The sequence below is a fragment of the Pelobates fuscus genome, chromosome 11 (genome assembly GCF_036172605.1).
Source record: "Pelobates fuscus isolate aPelFus1 chromosome 11, aPelFus1.pri, whole genome shotgun sequence".
Lineage (NCBI taxonomy): Eukaryota > Metazoa > Chordata > Amphibia > Anura > Pelobatidae > Pelobates > Pelobates fuscus.
Genome location: NC_086327.1, coordinates 122,563,955 through 122,591,124, shown reverse-complemented (window position 1 = coordinate 122,591,124; position 27,170 = coordinate 122,563,955). Strand labels below are relative to the sequence as shown.

Below are 27,170 nucleotides of genomic sequence, written 5' to 3'. Positions count from 1 at the left end.
CAGATCTAGAAAAGCCTAACCCTGTTGTATGTAAAATCAATTCTTTAAAGAGGGATTCTTCTTTTTCTTGTACCCCAAGAAGTGTTCTAGCAGCAATTACTGTGGAGACTAGTGCTGCAGAGGTACAAAACACCTCCACTATGTCTGTGTCGGCCTTCTTGTTTCATTAAACCTGCCTGCGGCTTTGACACTCTGAGCGCCTGAGGAATTTCTTTGTTGTGTTTAGAATACCATGATTCTCTGCACTAGAACCCATCCACAGAGTAGTTCTTTAGCTCTGCCATAATTTTATATCCCCCCCCCCCCCCCCTTCAGGCAGTTAATCTTTCATTCTTTTTTCTGTACTGTTGTTTGGAAAACTTTGTTCTAAATAGAAAGTGCTTTATTTTCACTTAGAGGTATATTTCTAATGCCCATAAGGATGACTGGGTAGGATACCTTTTTACTAGCTTTTCTTGAAAATGTGTGTCTTTTTCTTTTTTTTTTCATTTTGGTGGTTGTTTGTTGGGGGCCAGACGTCATGGCAGCTTCTGCAATTCGCATCGGTGATCAGCTGATCCTGGAAGAAGATTATGATGAGAGTTATATACCACAGGAGCAAGGTGTGTGATACATTACTGTCTAAAAGAGACATTTCTAGCACTGGAGGAGGAAGACCATGCATATTACATAGAATTGAAGTGTGTGTGCCCCCAAGAGTGGCTCAGATCTCTCGTGGAATATTGTTATACCAATTAATTCTTGAAAGAAAGACAGAGAAGGGCTGCGCCACATACAAAAAAATAAGAAAAAAAAGTACTATGAGTCTTGTTCCAGCTGTGCAAACCGTCACATATGAAAGTATCTCTTATTAAAAGAGTAAGTTCAGCTGTGGTTCCTAGATTCTTTTTCGCTTGGGAGATGTAGAAGGTCTGGGTGTCTTTGGTCTCCGTATGTGGGCAGAAGAAGATACAAAGATAACCTGATAGTGCAATATGTCAGGACCCAATAGGCCATATATAAATGGTAATGCACTCACATATACGGGAGCTTAGGCCAGCTCTAGTGTGGATCGCCTCTAGTGGCTTTATTCCCTACTATTGGGAAGGTTGGTCTCCGCTGGTAGTTGTCTAGGTGCTCATAGAAGAAATAAAAATAGCCACATATAGTGCTCTTAATAAAACAATGGTAGTTGAATAAAATATAAAAAATGGTGGTACCCACAAGTGTAGAGCAGGCTTACTGCTCTATGTTGACAGCGTTGGTGGTATGATCCCCACCTAGGATTTTCTTGGGAGTTGTAGTAGATGGAATAAAAAGTAATAAAAATAAGTAAAATCTCAAAGAAGCCAGGAAAGAATATTGAAGTAAAAGGGTAATGGTACAATAAAACTGTTGTAAAACCAAAAACCTTTATTATATCAGATAAAAAAAAAGTGATTTCTATAACGCGTTTCGTCATAACAGACTTTCTCAAATGGATTACTTATTTTTTACCAATTAATTCTTGCCTAATGCTTGAAAGGCTCATGTAGATTGGAAGGCTGTGTGATTTGAGTAACATTATAGAGATTCAGACTTTAAATTATTATTCGTTTTTATATAGGGCCAACTTATTCCACACCGCATACAGTATTATAAAGGGGGAAATGTAACAATAAATGAGACAATTACAAAATGTTACAGGAACGAAAGGTTGTTTAGACGGCTTACAATTTCTGACTATATCTCCTGACATAAAGCCACACATTATCAAATTATTCTGACACACCTTAATATAATCACTTTTTTATTGCATCAGTGAAACATTGAAAGTAGCCTATTGCATCCTTTACTCAGACATGGCCTTCTGGTATCGTGATACCTAGCACTTCTGAAATAGAAAAAAGACACTCAAATGCCATGACTTTTTGAATGTATGTATGTATATATATATATATATGTGTGTGTGTGTGTGTATATATATATATATATATATATATATATATATATATATATATATATACTAGCACCATCTTCTGCACTGTTTGCTTGTCCCCCCCCCCCCCCCCCCACACTCTGTGATCTTCACACACGATATTTACGACCCTTTGCGATAATGGTGTCTATTTTCTATCAAAACCTGTGTCTTTTCTGCACTCATGTCCTTTAACCGCTGTATGCTCAGAAATGCTTTAGACTTGAGAAGGGGAGCTTTAAAAAAATTCTGTTAGTCCAATAAAAAAGGAATTACAAGATATGAATGTTATATATATAATTTTTTTTTTTTTTACATCTATATCACTGGACCTATCTATCGATCTACACACACACGTTAGGAAATCTGCACTCAAATGTCAGCTTAAAATAGTCTGGTCCTGATTAAAGATTTCCAATAAATCGGAAACATTAAATAAAAGTTATGTTTTAATTTTATAAAAAAAACTTAGGGTGCTATCCTTCTTGCAATTTTATAGAAAACCAAGAAGTCTTCACTCACCCCAAAATGCATACATTACTAGGGTGCTTCTTGGGCCAATTCAAGCCACACACAAGGTACTCTTACTCACTCACTAAACATGAATTTCAAAGCTCACAAAATTACATTTAAAAACACAAACACAAAATGTATCCCAGTCTTTTAATCTCCTTTCCTCACAACCTAATGCCTGCTCTTATGAGATTAACCCAGTTACTTGGGAAATCCATCCTACTGGGACTCTCTGCAGTGCAAGGTTAAATTAGGCCCTGGAACGAGGTACCTGTGACAGGGAGGGGTGCAAAACCAAGGGAGTTGGTCTAGACTCCCAAATAATATTTTTACATATAAAATCAAGAGGGCTGCACTCACCTAAACATGCATACATTATAATTGTGCTGATAGGGACAGTTATTACAATATCTGAATTTATATCTAATACGTGTGTTTACTGCACATCCTTATCCTATATATATTGTATAATTACCTCCAGAAATTCTGGAATATGCACGGATGATTGGAATAGACCCAGACTCTGAGCCTGAGCTCATGTGGTTAGCTCGGGAGGGCATTGTGGCACCATTACCGCCAGAATGGAAGCCATGGTAAGTCAGAGACAATGATAAAACGTTCACTTCCTGCAGATTTGATTTTATCCAATTTTATTTTTAAAACCATGTCTTGTCTCCACCATTATTGTAACCCACACAGTCAGGATGTTACAGGGGATATATATTACTTTAACTTTTCCACTGGCCAGTCCAGTTGGGACCATCCAAGCGATGAACATTACCGAGATCTAGTGACAAAGGAGCGAGAGAAGCTGCAAGCACAGGGTGGCAGCAAAAAGAAGAAGAAAAAAGAAAAGAAAGACAAGAAGAAAGAAAAGAAAGTGAAAGATTTGCCTAAGCCCATCATGGTGAGATTTCTCATGGATCTTTAATTCCAAAACTTATTCTTCATTCCAACAGTTTGTTCTTTTTTTACTTAAAGCGGCACTCCAAGAACTATATTCTCCTTGCAGAGTTTATGGTGAAACCAGCTTCTCTGTTACGGAGTGTCCACAGGAGGAAGTTTTGCTTTTTGGGCTCACTCTCTAAAAGGCCACAAGTCCTCTAATAGAGGGTTTGGGGAGACAGGCATTTGTAACAAAATAGATGGATTGCGGAGAAACTGATTGATTAAGGGCAAACATAGAGACTCTAATCAGTAGAGGAGAGAGGGCTATAAGCTAGTAGAGGACTGGAAATAATTTGTATGGCGTGGAGATATTACAGGGATTATCCTAAAAGGACAGAGAGTAGTCAGAAGAGGGTGAAGATATGCAGAAGGAAGAGAGAGATCCTGCTTTATTTTGCTCACTTATTCCTTGTTATCTCACAGTCTCTAGGATCACCACTTGGACCTGTGCAAGGCCCCCTGGGTAGTCTGGCTCCATTAAAAGGAATGGAGCTTACTGGAAGTGGTGGAATGCGAGGATCATTGAGCAGCAGCGCAGGAAGCTCTGGTGGTTTTGACACTTTATTGATTGGATCTTCCAAGGTTAGCGAATTATTGCTACTGATATATATTGATCCAAGCCTGAAAAAGACATCGGGAATGGTTACACAGAGAATTTAAACCTTCACTAATGAATCCGTAACCTGATCCTTACATAATGTTTATCCATCTTAATGTTCCATCACATTTTTACCCTAGATTTCTGCACAGCAGCCTCCCAAACCTTCTGCCTTTATCAAGAGTGTTGGAGGCAAACAGCCAGAGCAGAAACTGAGCCTGATCTTACCAGACCTGGAGGAAGAGGATGGGGATGTGCTCACCAGTGAGGACCAGGTGAGGACGCTTAATGCAAAACATTACATTTATGTTCCATGTCTCTAATTTCCCTGTGTAATAATTGTTATACTAGGAGAGTAATCCAAACAAAAACCGTATGCATGTGCCACATTTCCATTCTGTTTGTTATATTTCCTAATGTCAGGAACCCTTAACATAACACTCCACTGCCCAAATACAAAATAAATTTATAAAAAAACACTGTTTAGTAGATATATTCCAAATAAAAACTTTCATGCATTTATTTATGCATTTTTTTTTTTATTGGGGTAGATCTAAAAAAAGTTTGCAAAACCTGCAGTTTTATTCTGCTGCCTTGACAAGCCCTCCCCTTCTAACCCCACGAAGACTGCCTGTGTCTGTCCAATCACATAATTCCCAATGCAGCTCAATGAGGAGTCTTTGCAAGGCAGGTGCTCTGAACAATTGCTGCCTCTTGAGTTTAGCACAGGAAGTAACAGGACCATTTGCCAGTTTGAAAGTCAGGGGTGGGGGGGGGGAGGGGGGGTGCAACCAGGTAAATTTATAAAAGTGTACATTTCTATTGAAATCTGCCCTTTTTGCAAAAAAAACAAAACAAAAAAAAAAAGAGTACACACTCTTCACACAGAAAGCTTTTCAGCAAACTAAAGTGCTTTAGGGGTCTGGAGTGTCCCTTTAAGTTTTCTTTTCCTCACTGCCTTTACAGAGCCCACGGGGATCTGCACGCCTTCTCAAAAACCTGCACATGGATATAGAATCTCTTGGAGGAGGCTTTGAGTATGAGGTAAGAAATCATGTGTTTTGTCCTTATGGCTATTGTTTTGGGCCCTGAATTGCATACATAGAATTCGTCACATTCCTAGAACTGTTGGATGATAGGCTCTGTAGATCCTGACTTGTGTGAATGCCGCATTTATCATGTCCAGGGGAGATGTGTAGGCTATGTCTTTGTCACCCAGGAGAGTGAACGGGGAGATGAATCTGCTGCATCAAACTGCTCAGATGATGGCTCGGAGCAGGAACTCAAGAAGATTGGAAATTCTGAAGAAGATGATGCGAGCAGGATAGAGGTGACCTCTGGGATATGACATTGTTGCTTTTAAGCATGATGTCATGAACATCCTGCATGAGTGTGCTCCTCCCTATTGTTCCTCACTCTCATATTATTTTCACAGAGCTCCCTGTGTTGATGTGTATTTTTTGACTGATTTCCTTAGAAACTAGTATGAATATATTGTAAAGTACTGAGTGCAATCTGCATATTGCCAGTCAATGATCAGTCTCAGTCATAGGGGAAATGTCTGTGCAAAGCACCATCAATCTAGTATACTTTAACCTAACTTGGCTTGATTTTGTACTGCTCCTAATTTTATCTCTACCTGAACAGTTATTTACCATCCAAAAGGCTCTAATTCAGTGGTCTGGCTGCCACGTCCCTTTTTATTTTGCAGGGACAATTGCAAAGTTAAAATGCCTCTAGTGTCTGTCAGGAAGGTGCTTCCACAGCTATAGCTGAGTTAAACTTGGTTCTAGATCCATTAACTCTAATTCAGAGTATTTGGCTGGTGCAGCATGGTGTTTTGCAGCGCATGCACACTAGCCTCACTATACTTCCTTATTGGGAAGTATTGGATTGTCTGAGGCCATCAATGTAACAGAACGCCTGGTACAAGATAATGGGTACATTTTCTAGATCTGAGTCAGGGCAGTTTCCATGCCTGCTTCCGAGTCTCACTAACCTTCCTTGATCCTTCCTTTTGATGCTCCGTGTCTGTCTTTTCTTGTTTGATTAAATATTCCCATTGACAATTGAAGAGTGCACTCCTGGTAGATTCTCATATTTCCATTAGTTCTTCTGTAAGTAGTTTCACTTGATCTCCTAAAGGCGGGGGGATGTTAAAGGCATCTTTAGCCCTTCTACCTCAACTTTTCCTAAATGGATTGTGGGATTGTCAGAGTATTAAGGAGTTCCCCCTTTCTGCTGAATCTTGCTCCCTGTATCAGAATCCTGGACCCTGCCACGGAGTGATGGATCAGCCACGGATCTCTGAGACAATGTTGGAACATGAGACTTCAATTGATCTAAATCCTCCTGACACAGAGAGATCTCTGTCACTTTCCACTGAGAGTCAGTCCAAGAAGTCAAACCATGATGCAAGTGGCAGTGCGAATCCTTCCATATATGAAAATACAAACTCAAGGGTCCAGTCTCCTCTTTTGTATCAAGGCACTCAGGATGTAAGAGACCAGCTGCCTTTGTTCCCCCCATCAACCTATTCCCAAATGCTAGTTTACTGTGCTATGAATTCGGCTTTGCATATAGTCTCACGTAGACTCCGCACGCACTGTAGAATTTAAAGTGTTCCTCAAATCACATTCTGGAAGTTGAAGTGTAACTGATTTTTGTGGACGAAAATCTATGGATAATTATGCCTATGCCTTATGCCTTAAATTACTATGTAAAGAGAATTTGTATTTGGTTATAATGACCTAAAATCTAATTTTTTACTTTGTTTCTGACACTTCACACTTATTTTGCAAACTTTTTATTTAATAGCATATAGCATTTTAAAGTTTATTTGTTTATAATTTTTATTGAGGAATAAAAAGATTTACAAAGCAAATATTGCCAGTTGTTTAATTAGTTGATGGGACCTTTGCAGTTCACCCCAAACCACATTTCCCGTGCCATAATATAGTGCACACAGTCTGTAGTGAGCTTGCTCTGCGATTGGTTCCTACCAGTTTAATCTTTCCCAAATTCACATAATTTAAATTTCATTGCAGGAATCTGAAGACAGCGAGGGCATGAAGGATCTTGCTTCATCTAAACCCAAGGGGGAGGACACATTGGTGAGCTTTGAAAACTTTCACTTTCACTGTTATTCACTAAAGTGAGAATTCAAGGTGAATTTCAAATTTAAGGCTAAACTAGCCAAGCTGGAAAAATTATCCATTACACTTCCAGTTAAGCTACGTCGACCTTAAATACAAAGCTCACTTTAAATTCACGTTGAGTTCTCATTTTAGTGAATAACTATTACTCACTGAACTGGGAAATGGCAAATTTTACCCCGAAGAGCTGATTTGTAAATATATCTCGAATACAGGTATATTACCAGCTAAGCTATTTTGACATTACATTTGCAGTTTTCTATATTGCTTGGGGCAATCACCAAAGTGTTCCCTGACAGCTGTCTCTTGGACTTCGGTTCCAAGGTTCTCTGCCATCTAACAGCCATTGGAGGGCCGAGTGTTGGACGCTCTTTATGTAGATCTTGGTTATGCCTTACAGTCCTGTGTACTCACTGCTGATATAGTACTGTATGTGTTATGACATTAGACTTGAGCTGTATCATTATCATTTTCTTTCTGTAGGATTTTGGCTTAAAAGGACGGTCCATGGAAAACATTCTTGACATTACTGCTCTGTCCCCACATGCTGAGAGCCACAAGGTGAGAAGGTTAATATAAAATAAGTATTTAAATTTTAAAACAGATTATTTTTTAAATACACAGCTAGGTTTATGTTCTATAAAATGTCCCAGTATTTTCTGCAAAAAACGAATACATTATTCCTCTGCTTTAGCCCTATTTTAATGCTGGATAAGAGTCACTGTCAGGCGTCAGTCTTTCCCCAATTAGAGATATGGTTATAGTCTAGTGTAATCTTGTACCACTTCATACCAGGAGTGGGTGGCTGTGTTAGGTTAAGAGTGGTCAGCTGATGCTCTCAGCCAATCATTACTGCCTGAGCAACACAGATGGCTGGGGCTGTGGGCTGCCGTGGAATCCTTATCCAGTGTTTTAACCATTTGAAAACTGTTTAACGCTGAATGGAGGGACAATGCCAGAAGACTCCAAGCCATTTCAGTGAGAAATAGTCATTGTGTCTAGAACAGACCTGCACAGCTTGGCAGTGGGTAGGGGCCAAAATTAAAATAGGCAAAACTTCTTTGGGATTTGAGATAGGATTTTTAGCGCCTGGCTTTCCAAGTAAAGGTATAAAATTGCATATAAAAATACAGACACATACGTACATACATCCAGAACCAGAACGTGTCACCAAAGGAATATTTGCAGAAGGAAAACTTTAAAAGCATCGTAGAGTTTGGTTTGAGCTTTTAACGCAGTCCTCAATCCTTTTTAATTTTGGTAGATATTTTGTTGTTTATTTGTTTAGTGGCATTGTCACCCAAAAATATCCATACATCAGTTTAAACCAATAATGCAAATAGTTCAATATCTCTTTCATCTAATTAAGCTATAGTAAGAATAGTTGGAATTACCCTTTTAAGATCTGTCAGTGTTTTGATGTAGAGGCTCCATTGTGGAATTGCATTACAATTTTGCAATACCTTAATGACCATTACCATTTAAAGATACCGGCTGCAGAGTACAAATAATGTCTTCAGCAGAGTCTGTGATTTGCCGAGTAGCTTCTAGATTTTTTTTTTTTTGTACAGTTAATGCTCTATGTCCAAAATGCCCAAGGTTAGCTGGTTAGAATACTGCTTAAGAGATTGAGGGGAAAAAAGTGATACATTTATATAATTTGTTTTATATAAAAACAAAAACAAACCACAAGTGAGGATGTTTAGGATATCCGTTGCCAAAATTGTGGCTGTAGGCATCAGCGACATCAAGAATAAAATGTGGCGGTATGATTAATGAATATATATAAGATTCCGATGGAGAAGAAATTATAGGTAAACTCTGAAAGGCTGAGTTTCTTGAATCAGCGTGAAAAAGGTGCCACACTTTTAAATTCTTTAATGTCTTCTAATTATGGCTTAACATGTTGTTGGCTTGCGTCACAATTAGCAGGATGAATTGTGTCCACAAACCCTTTCTTTAACATTTTAGAGGGGTAGTGGGTATTTTTTCCCAATACCCTAGATTACAATTAATTTGTTTGGGAAATACATTGTTTTGCCTTTAAGGACATAATAGAGGAAGAGATTGATGAAAGCCTAGAAGAGGAGATAAGTGAAGATGAAAACGAAGACCTAAAGCAGGAAACTAATAAGTAAGTTAAATGTAGATTTACCTTCTACTATGGAATCTATCAAATACATGGAACCATTCCATCCAATACATTCATCCATTTCATCTAATCCATCCATCTATTCCATACATTGCAACCGTTACATCCATCCGATCCATCAAATACATTCATCCATCCATTCCCTTAAATACATTTATCCATCTCATCCAACCATCCATCCATTACATCTATCCATTACATCCAATACATTCATCCATCCGTTCCATCAAATACATTTATCCATCTCATCCAACCATCCATCCATTACATCTATCCATTACATCCAATACATTCATCCATCCGTTCCATCAAATACATTTATCCATCTCATCCAACCATCCATCCATTGCAACCATTACATCCATACATTCCATCCAATACATTCATCCATCCGTTCCATTAAATACATTTATCCATCTCATCCAACCATCCATCCAATACATTCATCCATCTCATCCAATACATTCATCCATTACATCCATCCGTTCCATCCATTACATTCATTCCATCTAATCCATCCAATACATTCATCCAAAACACCTATTATTTTATATATACCAGTTATGACCATATGCTATCCTATATACAGGCAAATACACCCAGAACCAGAAGCTGTCACCAAAGAAATATTTGCAGACAAAACCTTTAAAGGCACTGTAGGGTCTACCAAGATTACAGACCCACTTCCCCAACCTGAAAGAGAGGAGCTTGACCATAAGGACCAGTTCCACAAAAACATGGATGAACTCCTTAAGCCAGTCTTTGAGCTGCCTGAGCACGTGGACAGCCACCTAAAAACCAAGGAGGAACCCCCTCAGCTTGCAGAGAAGTCCTTAAAAGTTCAGGTGACCGAGATTGATCTGGAGGAAAAGCAAAGGCAAAAACTTCAAGAACTGAGAGAGTTGCTTAGGAAGCAGGAAGAAGAGGAGCAGCATAAGATGCAAGAGGACCAGAAAAGCAGACTCCGGTATTGTTGGAGAAAAAACCTGAATGTCTAGATATGTCATTATATATAGGTTGGGATGGGGTTAAAATCGAAATAAGTTTTTTATTTTTTATTTTCAGACAGTAGTTTTGAATGGTGTTTCATATGTTAAAACGGCTATGCAGTGTTGTTACAGGGATGGAATTCTAGTTATGGGCCTTTTCTCATTATAAGACTCACTGGTGCGTTCAATCTATCAGCTTTCATTGACATACTGAATAACATGTCAGATATTTCACTGGCCTGACAATAAAAGTTGTACACTCGGGACACTCTGTACTCTAGGCAGACGCCCAGAGTTAATGTATTTGTTATGCTGTGCAAATCCCACGAATTCCTGCTCAACAGAGGTTTTAGGGCTGTGTAGTTCATCATTCAGCAGTAGTTTCAATTATGAAAAAAATCATGAATAAAATTGCTGCAGAAGATAGTGCTTGGAATCCGTGTTAATTTTGGCGGCAAATTTCAATTTAGTTTTAGTCATAGTCTTTTGACCAAAAAGCCATTTTAGTTTTAGTCGTATTTTAGTCATCTGAATTGTTTTTGTTTTAGTCGACTAAATCTCAAAAATTTTAGCTGACTAAAATTGTTAATCTACAAAATGAACACTGCTTGGAACCTCTCTTTATTGCATACCTAGTACTTTTTATGTCCCAAATTTTGTTAATTGGTTTATTTTGTGGGTGCAGAGCAAGTGCTTAGATTTAGCTTCACATATAACAGAGCACCATGCTTTCAGGGTACACTGTGCAAGTTGGAGTCAATGGTTATACATGGAGTGGTGCTAGGTCAAAGGCAATTGAAAGTTTTGTTTAACATAAAACATCCTTGTTTGTTCTGGGTCACAGGTCACTGTCGGAGGTGCTAGAGCAAGAAGCAATGGAGGCAGAGGTCAGGATGAAAGAGGACCATAAGAAGAGACTTCTGAAAGTGGAAAAGGAACTGGACACCGAGATGGAAGCAGAGGAGAGGAAAATAAGGTTAAATAACGTTTTAAAAGGCAGTGCATGAACCAGTCTTCTCAGCACAAAATATACATCAAAGGCCATTTTACTTCAAATTTCAAATGGTCATTCACAATATATATTGTTAGCACTCTTTATGTCTCCTTAGTGAACCCCTGCCCCCCCCCAAACAATAGATTTCCACATGTAGCATAGACCTAAGGCTAATTCTCAGATCTGTTACTCTGCGCGTGAGGTTAGACTTCCTCATGTGTTGTTTGTGAAACTGGCTCAGCTACTTTAATCAGAACACATTGATGTATCTTTACTTTCAGGGAGCGACAGCAGGAAATGAGAGACCAACGGAGGCTTGCTATGGAACACTTTGAGAAGTCAGAGGAGGAGATGCTACTCCATGAAAAGAATGCCCTAAAGACCAAATTGAAGAAAGAAATGGACGATGCAATGAATTCCGAGAGAGCCATGCTCTTACAGGAGAGAGAGGCCGCATTGCAGGAGATCCGTGAACGTCTGAAGCAGGAAATCAGTGAGGCACGTACAATGCTTAGAGTTTATTAGAGTGTGAATAGTTCGTAATTCAAACTGATTTCAAAGAGAATGAAAATTTGTAGCCAATAACTAAACTGGAAAAATAACCATTGTCATTTGGAGCAGGTAGTAGATACATGTCGTCTGCTGCTATACTTTGTGGGAATGTTTGGCTCTTTCCTAATTCCACGTTGAAGTTCTAGTCCAGAAATGATAATTCCTTTTCTCTAACATGTATCACTCGTCCTACAGGCTCTTGAATCTCTAAAGAAAGATCATGTTCAGAATCTCGAAAGACTCCGTGCAGAAGTCCAAGAGAAGAATCAGGAGGTGGGAGCTGTTTGAAATGATCACATTCTGTATGCTCATCTTTCATCATGCTTATTCTGGTTCCTTTACATCTACTTTTTCCTTCCAAAGTTTTTGTTTAATTATTTCCTGTCTTCATTCTGTCTCTCTGGCTCTGTTGTAAAAACATATGAACCCCAAACTGCTTTTTAACAATTTTCCTGTACATGTATCATGACTATCTATCAATCTGCGTTTCCAAGAACACTTATATAAACACATGGGAATGGCACATTTTGAAAGTTATTTATCTACTTATTTTATGTACTTATCTTGCTTTCAGAAACTTTCTTACTATAACTAACTGCTTTTTTATCTTCCATTCAGTTTCCAAAGCAGGCGATAGCTCGACTGGTTAGTGCCCCAACTGTTATATGAGTATATATTATATGAGTTCATATTCCTCTGTCAGATTTAATTCTCAGGGAAAATTGACTCGGACTGTATAAAATGAGTCTCTCTGAATTCTGAAATAATATCTTCTCTACAGAACATAAGAAAAAATCTTTCTTATTATTGTTTTATTTTATTTTAAAATACTGGAATTCTCCCCCTACTCTCTGGTTTCCTTATCTGCCTTGCATATAAGGGAGGGGAGAGGGTTTCTTGCTTCTTGCTGCTTTAATAGATATTTTAGCTTTTGTGAGCAAGCAAGGAAGAATGTGTACAAAAATTATGGTTGGTCGTTATTATTATTTATTTATTTTTTTCACAGCTGTAAAAGTAATAAAAGGTTTTTATAATCTTGATGTTCAGATAACAAAATACGAGGGCAGAAAGTTGTTGAAAAGTACTCTGACATTATATAATCAACTATCATGGCCGGACTGGGAATGAAAAGCAGCCCTGGAAAAAATTGGTATACCGGCCCCATAATGCATCGCACCAGCATAGTGTGCAGATATGGAAGCAGGAAAATACCTGAAAACGTGAAAGAAAGCACTCATAGGGTTTCAAAATAAACAAAAGAGCAGATTTATTGTAAGCAGACGTGCATTTGCATATAATCAATGTTTCAGTCCAACTTCCTTGACACAAGGAAAGTTTCGTAATTGGACTGAAATTGTGAATTACGAATGTTATTGCACAGCAGTAAAAAAAAAAAAAAAAGACGTTATCTTGCTTATTTTGAAGTAATAAGAGTGTGCTCTTCACTTCACTGGCTGACAACTGGATGATCTCAGTCAACACCAATTTAATTCCCATAGGAAAGAATTGGGAGGCTATTGCGCATGTGTGTCAAAACGCTGCGCTTCATTGCACCAGTGCAGCTCTATGGGGACCGTTCAGCGCCTCCATGCAGAGTGTGGAGATGCTCAACATAGGTGCTGCACACTGTGCAGCACTGGACTAGGAAGCAGCTCTAGTGGCCGTCTGAGTGACTGCCGTCTGATGTTTTCTGAAAAGGTAGCATTTACAGTGCTCCGCATACAGGGACAGGCTATAGGCACCAGAACCATTGCATTAAACTGTAGAAGTTCTGGTGACTATAGTTTCCCTTTAATACGAAGTCTTTCTCTCACCGGTCGACTCTAAATTACAGGGAGGGCAGGAGAAACAAGTGAAGATGCATTTTGTTTGTGTCTCTCTCCCAAGCCCCTTTCATGTGTCACTTAGCCCCAGCCCCTTTCTCTCTTCTCCACTTCCAGCGCTTCTGTGTGTCCCTTTCCCAGGCCCCAACACCTCTGTGTGTCTCTTTTCCCACGGCTCCTCTGTGTGTCTCTCTTTTCCCACGGCTCCTCTGTGTGTCTCTCTTTTCCCACAGCTCCTCTGTGTGTCTCTTTTCCCACGGCTCCTCTGTGTGTCTCTTTTCCCACAGCTCCTCTGTGTGTGTCTTTTCCCACAGCTCCTCTGTGTGTGTCTTTTCCCACAGCTCCTCTGTGTGTGTCTTTTCCCACAGCTCCTCTGTGTGTCTCTTTTCCCACAGCTCCTCTGTGTGTCTCTTTTCCCACAGCTCCTCTGTGTGTCTCTTTTCCCACAGCTCCTCTGTGTGTCTCTTTTCCCACAGCTCCTCTGTGTGTCTCTTTTCCCACAGCTCCTCTGTGTGTCTCTTTTCCCACAGCTCCTCTGTGTGTCTCTTTTCCCACAGCTCCTCTGTGTGTCTCATTCTCCCCTTCCCCAGCCCTCTGTCTTTTTTTCCTCCCCTCCATTTCTCATTCCACCCCCTCCAGCCATGCATGTGTATTATTACCCCTGCCACCCCTCCATGCTTCTAAACCCGTCCCCCCCCAGACATCCATGCATCTCAATCCATCCCCCCAGACCTCCATGTGTCTCATTAGCTCCCTCGGCCCCTCCATATGTCTTATTAGACCCCCAGCCCTCCATGTGTCCCTATAGCCACCCTCCCAGCACTACATGTCTCTTCCTCCCCCTCCAGCCTTACATGTGTTTCATTAGCTCCCCCGTCCCTCCATGTTTCTCAATCCTTCCCCCCCCCCCCAGACCTCCATGTGTCTTATCTCCCTCAGTCCCTCCATAGATCCCTATAGCACCTCCCAACCATCCATTCGTCCCTATCCCCCCTGCCAGCCCTTCAGGTGTCCCTATAGCCCCTCCCCAGCCCCCATGTGTCCCATTAATCCCCCCCGAGCTGTCCCATTAGCCCCCCCACCCAGCCCACATGTGTCCCATTAGTCCCCCTCCCCCCCCCACCAGCTCTTCCTGTACCTTGTTGTAGCGTGGCCGAGCAGGCAGACCGCGTGGAGAAACTCCCTGTGAGCACTTCCTGTCGGACTGGGTAGGGAAGCTCCTCTACCTGCGGTCTGCCTGCTTGGCCAAGCTACATTCTGTGACCGACAGGAGGGGAGCGTATCCCCTACGGCCGGTTACTCTGTAACTGCGCCGTGCGGTCCGGTGCGCACGAGTCGGCCACATAACGGCCTGATAGTGTGCCGGTCCACCGGGACATTTCCCGGTATCCAGGTGGGCCAGTCCGTCCCTGTCAACTATATATTCGGTAGTCACCCACGCTCAATCAGATAGCTGTGTGTAACATTCATGTAAAAAGGCATGGGTGAGTTGAGACTGATTGGAAGATGTAAAACCAGGATCCCTTGAATTGTAGCCTGCTTATGTTTAGGGTTAATCCAGAGATGTGTATTCTGTCAGACAAGTCAAGGGTCAGATTTTCAGAGACCAAGTGCAAGGATGCAGGAACTGCAATGCAGGACAGGTGTGAAGGACACCACAAAGTAGGTTTGACTTTAAGTTAAGGTTACATGATGGACCTGGTCTAGGATGCATGTTTGTTGCTGGAATCTTTAAAAAAAAAAAAAAATATTCTATATTTTTATTATGTACAGAATCACTATAATGTGATGCATTGTGACACAAGCTACAAGTGAGTATATTCGGCACCTAGAGTCTGCACTGACAGCCTGGAACAGATTCTGGGAACCCAGGTAAGTAGCCCAGCAACTCCATGCAGCCATGTGAAGGCTGTGAAACGTCTAGATCTTAGTTGAATTAAGGATGATATTGGCCTATTCTCAGGAATGCTTCCAGTCTTTTATATATTCCAGATAACCCCTGCATCACCTAGAGTGTAGGGTCTCTTGGACATCTTACTAATATGGTTCACTGATGAAAACCGTTGTCAGTGATGTGGTTTTCACTCCGGATAAAGTTTCTCCTTTCACGGTTTCCATTTCTCAACTTCCTGTACTTAGGAAATCTCCAATCTCCAGAACTCTAGCCTTGCACATCAACAGAGAGAAGATCCAAACTCTCTCGGTGAACTCCATCTAGCAAACAAGAAAATAACCCATATACTTGACTACGAGAGAGAGGTAATCAGGCATTGCAAACAAAGAGAACATGGGCATAACACAGGCATGACCACAGTTAAAATCGTAATAAATTCTGTAAACTATAAAGGAACAATATTGTTGGCTTTATTAATGCATTTGGACATTAAACAAAGATTGTATAGATTTCGTGGGTAACAATTATTTGATCAGGTGTAGTATACTACATCTTGTGGAAAGGTAGTATTATTACTGGCATCTAACAGTTCGGGGTTAATGTTTCTTTTTTAATTATAAGACAAATTCGTAATTTTTTTTAATTTTTTATTATCAATAAGAAAATAAATCTGCTCTGTTGGCACCTCTACAGCTCCCTTGCCCCCTTGGAGAACTGAAGCTGAATTTTAAATAAAGTGCATAAAATACTTTTATCAGCTGTTAAGTTATTTTAATCTAGCCACGGGATTTTTTTTTTTATTCCTCCTATCCATTCACCTTTACAGATGAGAGATCTCCTACAAGAAAAACGTCAGGAGTTACAGCGTGAGCATGATAGAAAACTGGAGAGAATGAAAGAGGAACATGAACAGGTGGTGGAGAAATTGCGGATGGAATTAGAGGAGGAGGTAAGAGTCAAATTTCACACAATATTCTCCCGTTCATAAACCTGTTCATTATCATCCAGTACTCTGTGACGGTTAATGATCTGGAGAAACGACCAAGAAAGAAAGCCACACAGTAGACTGAAGAACTTACACCATTAAATGCTGCAGAACATTTTAATGAGGAGAATGTTTTATTTTTTCAGACCTTTTTAATGATTAAACAGGCTCAGACTTGGCATGGCTCAATTTTTTTTATTTTTGTTTTCTAGAATTCTTTTCTTTTTTTTTAATGGGCTTGGTCATATTTGTTGTAGCTAAAAGTTGAGTAATCCTATAAATGACCCATGCTTTTTTTTTTTTTGTAGAAAAGTTTAAATATCAAAAAATCAGCTTTGCTTTGTCATGAAATCCTTTCCTTTTTTGATTATCTAAACTCAATGGAACCCATGGCAGATTGCGTATCTATTTAATGCTCCTTTTCCTCTGTGTTACAAACACTCCCAGGAGCACACACAAAGGTCCAAAATGCTCGAGAAGTTGCGGGAGGAACTGGGAAGCATGATGCAACTCCATGAGAAAGAACTAGAGACCCAGCGGCTGAACTTAGAAAAATTGAAAGAGGATAGACAACGCGTCCACCTAGAAAAGGTGACAAGAGAAGCCATTATGGGAATCTTTCACATTGTGGTACAATCACTTTCACATTGTGGTATGAATCCAGTATCCTGACAAGCATATTTGAGTTGCCCACCCATTCAGTAAAGGAAAATTCCAGAGCAGCCAGACCTTGCCAGCTGCTGTCGACTGCTGTACTTGTGATCAGGGCATAACATTTAAAGTTATGTGCTGCTAGCCAGGCCTAATCTAAGTCCAAGGCAAGTCCTGTTATTCATCACTGCAGGCCTGGAGGGTCCATGACACACTCCCCAGGGGTGACATTGTGAGCTGTGTTTGTGATATTTTATTGTGCATTCTATCAAACCTTGCTTCATGTCCATTTCCTTTTTAACATGGTCTGTCTGTAGTACCAGGTATAAGCAGTAACCATAGGATTATGCTCAGAAGGGGACAGACCTGCTCCTTTCACTGTATAAACATAGACTGTGATGGCAGATAAGAACCATTCGGCCCATCTAGTCTGCCCAATTTTCTAAATACTTTTCATTAGTCCCTGGTCTTATCTTAATTGTAGGATAGCCTTATGCATATCCCACGCATGCTTAACCCCTTAAGGACACATGACGTGTGTGACACGTCATGATTCCCTTTTATTCCAGAAGTTTGGTCCTTAAGGGGTTAAACTCCCTCACTGCGTTAACCTCTACCTCTTGTCTCCCAGCTTCCAACCTGCATGCTACCCAGCTCTCACTCACCTAGTGATTTCTCTGCTTCTATATATTCAAGATAGCACTTGCGATGACTGACCTCACGTACGATCACAATTATATTTTGTCCACAGCAAAACATTTTGGAGGAAATGGAGCAAAATCAGGAGATCAGAAGGAAACAGCTAATGGTGAAAACAAACCAGATAGACAGCCAGGTGGGTGTACGGGAAATGAGAGAATGAGTACAATTTGGCCTAGTCTGGCAGTTTTAGTATTTTTGTACTATTAATTGAGTGCATGGAAGTGTTTTAGTGGTAAATGTGGGAAGATTTATCAAATCTGAGTCGATGAATAATATGCTCCTTTTCTGGGATTATTTTTCTAGTGTGAGTGATCAGTTCCGACTATATTTGCTACAATTAAATACTACTGCCACCTCTTTTTTTGTAGGTTTTTTTTTTTGCGTTCCTTTTTTTCCAGTGCATTCCAGTAATATTTCAGTCTTTTTGTTTCACCAGAAGCGTATTCTGCCGTTCTCTTAGATCACTTTATCTTGCAGTAGAAAGCGAAGCAGAAAGCTCTGAGAATATGGGCACAGTATTCTTGTCTATCTGCATATGTTTGTGGAGGCACAAACTTCAGTTTTCACTGTTTTCCGTCTACTTTTAAAACACTTCAAGGATTTGAGTCCCCGCCCCCCCCCCCCCCCAAATTTTATTTTTTTTCCAGAACCCTTTAATAAATTTCTTGCATGGGCTTTGATTTAATACGTTTTCCAAATGAATGAATTAAAAAAAAAACCAAAACTTCCAACTGATGTAACTATAAACATTCTCATAGACTTTAATGGTGACTTGTGTAGATAAATTAGTTGCAAAGTTTCTCTATCAGTATTGAATCATTTGGAAAGCTTATTGAACTGAATCCATAGTTTGCAAATTGCTACAGCCTTATTTAAAAGGTTAATAACCTGTTCTCATCTACGTTGTCATGTTCGTTATTGCAGGAAAAGGATTTACAAAAAAGAAGAGAGGAACTTGACGACCAAGAAAAGGACTTTGAACGTAAAGCAACAGTAAGATTACAGACTATTTAATTATTATTTTTTAATTCATTTATTTTTATTAAAGTTTTCATATTAATTTATACGCACCGCGTACTTAGATATTCATAGTTTACACATTGAATATATTATAAAAAAGCTTGTGTCTAATAATAACATACAATACACACAAAACACTGAAGACAACTAGCTCTAAGGACCATGGGGCAGTTGTCCCCTGGGGGCTCGCCACATAGATTCAAGAATGAGTATCCCATTTGTCGGGCATATTTCTAGAAAGGAGCACAAAAAAAGTCAGAAGGAACAGAGCGAGAATCCCCGAGTAGGGAAGAGTGTACTATTTACGGTGTTTATTCCAAAATCTCTATCTACCTATTCCATATCTTGAACTTTTTTGGATTAACACAAACACTAGACATTGATATTGTACAACCTCTTTTATTGTTTGCCAAGATTCGACTTGATCCGATTTCCAATTTCTTGCTATTGATATTTTAAAGGCTAAAAGTGTGTGGATAAGTATACATTTTTTATTCTAGAATAAGGCTGGTATCTTAAAGGGACACTATAGTCACCAGAACAACTACAGCTTATTGAATTTGTTCTGGTGAGTAGAATCATTACCTTTTCAGAGAGAATGCAGTGTTTACATTACAGCCTAGTGATAACTTCACTGGCCACTCCTCAGATGGCTGTTAGAGAGATCCTTCCTGGGACATGGCTGCCTAAAATGCATCCAAACATATCTCCTCCCTCTGCATGCAGACACTGAACTTTCCTCATAGAGATTAATTGATTCAATTCACCTCTATGAGGAGATGCTAATTGGCCAGGGCTGTGTTTGAATCATGCTGGCTCTGCCCCTGATCTGTCTCTTTGTCAGTCTCAGCCAATCCTATGGGAAAGCACTGTGATTGGATCAGGCCACCACTTCTGTTGATGTCAGCAGACAGGTTTTGACTATTCTGAGTCAAACAGCATGCATATCTACAGCTTCAGGCTTGAATACAGTAAGATTTGGCTATATTTATGGAGGCATGAGGGGCCCAGGGGGCTAGATGGTGGTTTTAACACTATAGGGTCAGCAATACATGTTTGTGTTCCTGACTCTATAGTAATCCTTTAACACCATCTCAGGTGTCCATATTTGTCTAATTCCTAATAGCCTATTATTTTTGTGAGGCTTTCATTCCAATCTGTTTGTATCAAAGGATAATCCCACCAAATGTGTTTTTCATTTGCATCTATATGGCCGCATCTCCAACAGCAATAAATGTCCTTTGGAAACATTTTTGCCATTCGTGCTGGTGTCAAATACCACCTATTGAGTAATTTGTATTGCATTTCTGCTAAATTTAGACAATGAACCGTGGAGTATACTGTCTGAAGCCATGCATACCATTCCGCTAAAGTAATATCTATTTAAAGATCTTTTTCCCAACTATTAATTCCTCTCGGACGGATTGGCTTTTTTATAGTTTTTATAACTTCTAGAGATCTCGCAAGTAGTTTAGTCGTTTCCTGACATAATATTGTTAAGTTTCTTTTTTTTAAGGGGGTCACCATCTGTTTTCCTTGAAAGTGTTGCAATCCGCAAACGTCTGTCCTTGATGTAATTATATAACTGTTCCTTTGGCAGGTTATATAACTATTACAGATCTTGAAAGGATTCACAGCTTGTGCCATCTATTAGAGATGATATTTTAGAGATACCAGCCTTACCCCATATATTTAGATCTACGTTATCCATTAAGTACATTAGGTAGTTTGATGGTAATGAAGATATTATTTTATTTCTCCAGTTCATTTATTTTTTAAGCAGGTACCAGAAGGGAAGTAAATTACCGGAAATTGGTGTTCTTCTCCCTTTAAATAATTTCGGTTGGGCTTTATATCCCAGAGAGCTTTGATTAACTTATATGGGGGTTTGATTTCATCCTCATCTAATGTGTACCATGGCTGTATATTATATTTCGCTATTTGGATATGTAAAATATGTTAAGTAAGGCCGCTCTATGATACAAAAAGATTGGGAAACTTACCCCCCCTTGTTTCTTGTGTAAGTATAAAACATCAATGCTTATCTTAGGTTTTCTGCCCAACCAAATACATTTTGAAATAGCTGTATTAAGCATCTTTAACCAAGGGGTTGGTGCTTCTAACGGTACCATTCTAAAAATATATATTGGTTTTAGTTTTGCCTTTACTAAATTGTCCCTCCCCTACCAAGAGATCTCCAGAGTTCTCCATAATTTAAATGAATGATGCGTTCCTCTTAACAGGGGTAAAATATGTGCTTCCATTAGCTTACTGGGGTGTGCAGTTATATTAACTTCCAAATATGTCTAACTTTTTTTTTCCCCTTTTAAATCCAAATTTCTTATCCAGCTCTTTAATTTCTTGCTCCTTCATATAGAGTGGCATGGCTACTGTTTTTCCAACATTTAACTTATAATTTGAAAAGTAACTGAAAGACTGAGTTAAATGCTTCATTCCTTTAGTAGACCTCATAAGGTCTGTGAGGATCACTAAGGTGTCATCTGTGTATTGGCTTATTTTTATTTCCCCATTTTTGTACTTAAAACCCTTAATCATCTGATTTCTACGGAAATCCATTGCTTAGAGGCTCAGCTGACAATATATACAGAAGAGGTGAGAGTGGACATCCCTGGCGGGTCCCATTCTTTAGATCAAACCATTTAGAATGTAAGCCATTTCCTATTATTCTCCCCAAGGCGGCTGAGTATAAAGCCATAATAGCACGAATGATATTGCCTTCAAATCCAAATGCCTTTAATACTGCCTCATTAAACCTCCAGTTGACCCTATCGAAGGCTTTCTCTCGGTCTAGAGCCAATGTTAAAAAACTTATTTTTTGGTCATTAATTTTTTCATATTATTATTATTGCCATTTATATAGCGCCAACAGATTCCGATTGATAATTTTCCTTATGTGGTTACTGGCCATTCTCCCTGGTATAAAACTAACTGGGTCTTCAGAAATCAATTTTTCGATAATAAGCTTGCTTCTATTGGCTAATATTGATGCATATATTTTATAGTCAATATTAAGAAGTGCTATTGGTCTAAAATTTATTTCCTGAGGATTTTTGTCTTCTTTTAATATTGGGAGAATATTGTTTTGAATATGTTTATTGGTATCACACAAAGGCATCGCATACCTGCGAATAAGCGTGCTGTTGCCTGCGCAGAGGCTCTTTATATACTTAAATGCAGTGTTGCCTGCGCAGAGGCTCATTGTACTGAAAAATAATCACCTAAGGAGCTGGTGCCTACGCAGAGGTCCAGTATAATTGTATAGGATGTCGCCACCTAAGCATTTAAATTCAGTGCTGCGTGCATGCGCTACTGGTCACTTCATATGCTGATTTTTAGCCACGCATAAGCAATTTTTCGTGTGAATGGATCTGAAACCTTGAATAACATTCAGTAAGAGCAAATAATATAAACTCAATGATATCTAATGTGGTCACCACGTAAATCCTTCTCAGGTGCACACCCCTGCCAGTTACTCTGTATATGCGAAAAACCAAAAGAGGTAGGAAAACCAGGCCATATATGCTGCACATGTACTCAGATAGTTGCCTTAGCGTACGGTGCGGTAAGCGCATCTGGTCGAAGTTTCGCTCAAGTCAGGCAATAGTATAACATGTCTCATAGCTGTATAACTTTGTCTTATCAATTGCATCGTAGGCATGCTATGTAATAGAAGTATATAAATTAAAATAAAGACTGTCTAACTTTTGACATAAGGGGCATAGTAATTGTTAAGCTGTGATGGATTACTACGTGATGTACCAATCTGGCTATCAAGTATGCGGTTGTTACCGACTCTACCGCCTATTATGCAGCAATCAATTATTACGTATGCAGCAGTAGGTAGTAACAATCTTTGGCCCCTAGGGGCAGTATAGCATGGACAGCGCATTCCGTTGGCATTATACCTAACATGGTAATAAAGAACTAGCATCAAGAGTTTGACATAGGTAAAAACTTAACATGCATAAAGAGTGTGTCTGAGATGAATGCAGTAAAAAAAAAAAAAAGCAGTAAAAAAAAAAAAAAAAGGAAAACATTAATCAATCAACTGACAGAGGTTGGCCCGTTGCTGCATAGTCTGTAGCGTTGCAATCCGTATTGCCTTGCTTGTCGCTGTTGCGGAGTAGCCCTCAGGTCTCAGAGCATCTGCCCGTGCACCCCACACCGGCCCGCGCCCACCGACCTGGGTCCTCAGCGGCGCCGTGGGCACTCAGGGGCTGAGATTGTCCACCAGACCCCACCACAAAGTCCATGGCCCTCCTGCCCCCTGCACCTCCCCAGCGTCACTTTGTACCCTGTAGGGCAAGTACCCCCATGTCTCTCCCACTGCCGGCCTCACTCTTGGTGCTGGTACACAGTCCTTTCGGACATTCATCCGCCTACGGGTCTGCACACTCCTGCCTCACAGGGCTCGCGGCGACGGGGACATTGGACTCCGGGGACCCTCATACCCGGAGATCGGTGTACTCACTGTTCTGGCAGGTGTGGAGGTGGTGTGGAGATTCCGTCCAGCGCTTGATACCCTCTGGGCCTGCCCACGCTGTCCATTTCGGTTTCACACATCACGTACTGCTGGGGCATTCTGAATGGACTGCTAGCCTGCTGTCTTGGTTATGATCTGCAGAACTATGTGGCAAAATATGTGAAGTACCACCTATGGGCCAATTCAAATGTTCGCAGAGCTTTCCGGGTGCTTCCACTCTGTGGTCCCCTTAGGGCTGCGGCACTAAAGCGTCCATATATGAAGCTCATTGTAAAGGTTCTTGGTACGTATCCAGGCTTTGGTTTTTCAATGCGAACCTTATATGTAGAACAAGAAATAATAAAACCTGACTGGCTGAATGAGAACATTGCGGGTCTGGCCCCTGTTGGTTTGTGGGGCATGTGGAGTGTTTCGGTCACCCGCATAGGCCATATGGCAGCCAGCGACATCTGCTTTCCCCCAGTGCCCAGTCCCTGCCCTCGGGGGCGACATGCGCTCCTGCGGTCCCCCCTCCAAGAATCCGCATACTCAGTGCCCCCTGCACCTCCCCCAAACCTTCGGTGCCTCGGTAGGTACATGGGTTGCCTTGCCTGTCTCTCCCATTGCCGGCCGCTTCCACAGGACAGGAGATGCAGTACCTCTCAGCCACCGGTCCGCCGGAGGCGTGCGGTGTCCTGCCCCGCCGGGCTCTCAGCAGTGGGGACAAGTTTTCTCCAGATGCCCACCTCATCTGGATGTCAGGCTGCCATGTTATTGGCACATGGGTCGCCCGGGCGGTCCGGCCACTCCGGGTCTGCATACGTGCGCTGGTGCCTTTATGCACGGGCTATCTGCCCTTCGCTCCACTCTTCTGGCTGGTCTCATCTCAACAGCCTCTGCCAGTTCAGGGGTTCGGCGTGATCCGGGGTCGGAGGTTTCCGCCTCGGCGTGCACCGCCCCCATGTGGCCGGGATAACCCCCACCGGCCGGGGGGGGGGAGCGGAGCCGTGCCCCGGGCCGGTTCTGCTCTTCACGAGGGTAGGCCCTCTGCCGCATCTTGCTCACATGCCGCTGGTTTATGAAGGCAGGTAGGCCGGGTATTTCGGATTCGGTGCTCCCGGTGCGTTGTTCGCCTCTTACGTGGTAGTAAAATCAAGCTGGGGCTATTCTCTGCCTTAATCTGTAAATATCACCGGCTTTGGAGCCGTGCATACGCCGTTTTAGTGCCGGTTTCAGGGGTTCTAGCCTAGAGCTTTGTCGTTTTGCTGCCATGCGGCCCGGCCCCGCCCCCTTGGGAGAATATTGGCTTTTAAAATTTCTTTCGGTATCTTACCTGTGGTCATAAACCCGTTGTACACTTCTACCAATTTAGGATATTTTTATATAATCTGTAAAGCATCAATGAAGTCATCTGGGCCAGGGGCTTTATTTCTCTTTAATTTGTTTATAATTTACTCTACTTCAAGAACAGTTATAGGTCTATTTAGTTTGGTTAATTGTTAAAGAAGCGCATTGTTAGTTGTCTTGGTATTCTTCAGTTTGTAATGTGGTACTTTGTGTGGGCAGATTATACAACCCCTGATAGTACTCCCTGAAGGCCTGGGCTATAGTTGTTGGTGATTTAAATGTTTCCTGATCTCTTACGATATTATTAATAATTGAGTTAGCTCGTTTTATTTTCACTTGGTTTGATAATTTATCAGCCTTATTACCTTTGTAGTAGTAATTTGGTTTTATAACTTTTTTCGATTAGTTTTAATTATAAGTTGTTCACTAATTTTAGATTTTAGATTCTACTACCTTTTTATTTTCTCAGTTGTTTCTTTAGATAAAAGATTCTTATTGGTACTCCTTAAATTCGCTAATTCGATATAAAGCTCCGCCAAGGATTCCCCTCTTTTTTATTTTTTTCAGCTGCGCTTCTAACTTTATCAGCTGTCCTCTGATTCCGCATTCAAATGTGCACCATTTTGTAGCACTGGATACCCCACAATCTTTATTGTTCTCCTATTACATCAGCTATCTTCTTTCTATTTACATCTGATAATCAGACATTTTCATATAGTTTCCACTCTGGTCTATGTCTGATATTCTGTTGATCCAATTCTAATGTTATTGCATCATGGTGCGACCATGGGATTGTCACTATCGCTGTGGACTTTATTCTGTCTACCACTCCTGCATCTTCTAGATACAGATCTATTCGCGAGTACGCACAATGAGACTTAGAGAAACATGTCTCTCTCCTTTGGATGTAAGGTCCGCCAAGTATCAAATAGCGAGGATCTTATCAATATTTGACTAAATTTACCCGCTTGATTAATAGTGGTTTTATCAGGCTTTTTATCCCCTATTGGTTTTTTTGTCTAACAGTGAATCCTGGATGCAGTTAAAGTCCCCAGCGATGATGACTGATCCCTGCCTGATCCTATCCAACTTCAACACAAATTTGGTTTGAAATCTAGTTGGGGATATTTGCTTTCGTGTACAATACATTATGAATCTCACAAATCAAAATAATCAATCTTCCTTCTGTATCTATGTCTTGGAATTTAATTATCGGATTAATATTTCTGGAGAAAATTATTGCTACACCCCTCTTTTTTTTTTGTCATTAAGAGAGGACTGGATCATAAGGGGAAAATGCTTTGTATGCAATTACATTTTATCCTGTAATCTCCAGTGTGTTTCCTGTATACATCCTGTTTGGGCTTTTTCTTTTTTTAGCATATCAAAAAGCATACTCGTTTTTTTTTTTTTTTTGGCATAAGTTAAAACCCTGTGCATTGATTGAAATAAACCTGACCATTCCAATCAGATTATTGCTGACCCATGCTGGTGGTCTCCAGACATCCAACCTCCCCTGGCCTCAGAGAAATAAGACATGAATCTACAATATACATATATAACCTAAAAAGAATCCCAATCTTAAACTGGGAATTTAGCAAGTGTCATGAGCTGTAGAGACACTTAAACCCCCTCATAATGCCTTTGAGGTTTGTGTGTAGATAAACCCAGGAATATCTTCTTTAATTCCTATATGTAATCAGCTACACACCACAACAAAGAGGGGGAAAAAAACACAAACCCATAGCTGCGAGACGCTCCCAGTCAGTGCCGTCTCCTCTCTCTTTCGGTTCACGTGTCTCCCACTGCCAAACTGATTCCGCCCTCACTCTGCTCCACTTGAGATACAGACTGTGCCGTCCAGCTTCATATGTTGCCCGATATTATCAGCACGCTCGTTGTTGCGCCCAACATCGACTTTGTGCCCCGGTCTCCACAACGTAGACACGCCCTACGTCTGCTTCTTTCGTCATCATTAAAGACTATTTAATTTGTGTGTTCACAGGTCTGTCCTTCCGTTCCTCCCTACATCCCCCCCTTCCCTTTTCCTTTTAGAATATTAAAGGGATAAATAAATGGCATTGAAAAATAGTCATTTGACGCACATTTTGCAATCATGTGTCACTGTGTTTGCACTAGGTGGTTACTGGACTCTGCATGTGAATTCCATGCCAAGCAGTGAGGCATGCTTTTGCACACCCTCAGCAAGTCAACAAAACAATTTTCCATGTGATTGCCCTAGCCCTTGCCTTATGTATACCCCTAAGACCATTCTTTAACCATGCTTTTCCTTCCTAGTGTATAAGGACACCACAAGTATACCTTACATTACACATGATGTTATTAGAACTGCATGCAAAGACCTAGCTGAATTATGAGATTCACTGATTTAATTACAACAAAGCCATCAATGAGATCATTGTTTAAA

The 27,170-nt window shown here is 40.5% G+C and overlaps 1 protein-coding gene across 1 annotated transcript in view; it reads left to right on the top strand.

The window, feature by feature from the left end:
* Window positions 1-318: 318 nt before the first annotated feature.
* Window positions 319-27,170, top strand: part of CEP164 (centrosomal protein 164) — a 41,903-nt gene continuing 15,051 nt past the window's right edge. The window contains exons 1-20 of the mRNA XM_063435767.1: window positions 319-602; window positions 2,931-3,042; window positions 3,149-3,356; window positions 3,821-3,979; window positions 4,136-4,270; window positions 4,962-5,039; window positions 5,215-5,325; window positions 6,260-6,493; window positions 7,043-7,108; window positions 7,634-7,711; window positions 9,199-9,284; window positions 9,892-10,269; window positions 11,136-11,267; window positions 11,567-11,783; window positions 12,033-12,110; window positions 15,800-15,919; window positions 16,381-16,503; window positions 16,987-17,130; window positions 17,942-18,025; window positions 18,817-18,885. Of these exons, the coding sequence (XP_063291837.1) occupies window positions 521-602; window positions 2,931-3,042; window positions 3,149-3,356; window positions 3,821-3,979; window positions 4,136-4,270; window positions 4,962-5,039; window positions 5,215-5,325; window positions 6,260-6,493; window positions 7,043-7,108; window positions 7,634-7,711; window positions 9,199-9,284; window positions 9,892-10,269; window positions 11,136-11,267; window positions 11,567-11,783; window positions 12,033-12,110; window positions 15,800-15,919; window positions 16,381-16,503; window positions 16,987-17,130; window positions 17,942-18,025; window positions 18,817-18,885 (2,694 nt within the window). The 5' untranslated portion in view covers window positions 319-520. The remainder of the gene's footprint in view (window positions 603-2,930; window positions 3,043-3,148; window positions 3,357-3,820; window positions 3,980-4,135; window positions 4,271-4,961; window positions 5,040-5,214; window positions 5,326-6,259; window positions 6,494-7,042; window positions 7,109-7,633; window positions 7,712-9,198; window positions 9,285-9,891; window positions 10,270-11,135; window positions 11,268-11,566; window positions 11,784-12,032; window positions 12,111-15,799; window positions 15,920-16,380; window positions 16,504-16,986; window positions 17,131-17,941; window positions 18,026-18,816; window positions 18,886-27,170) is intronic.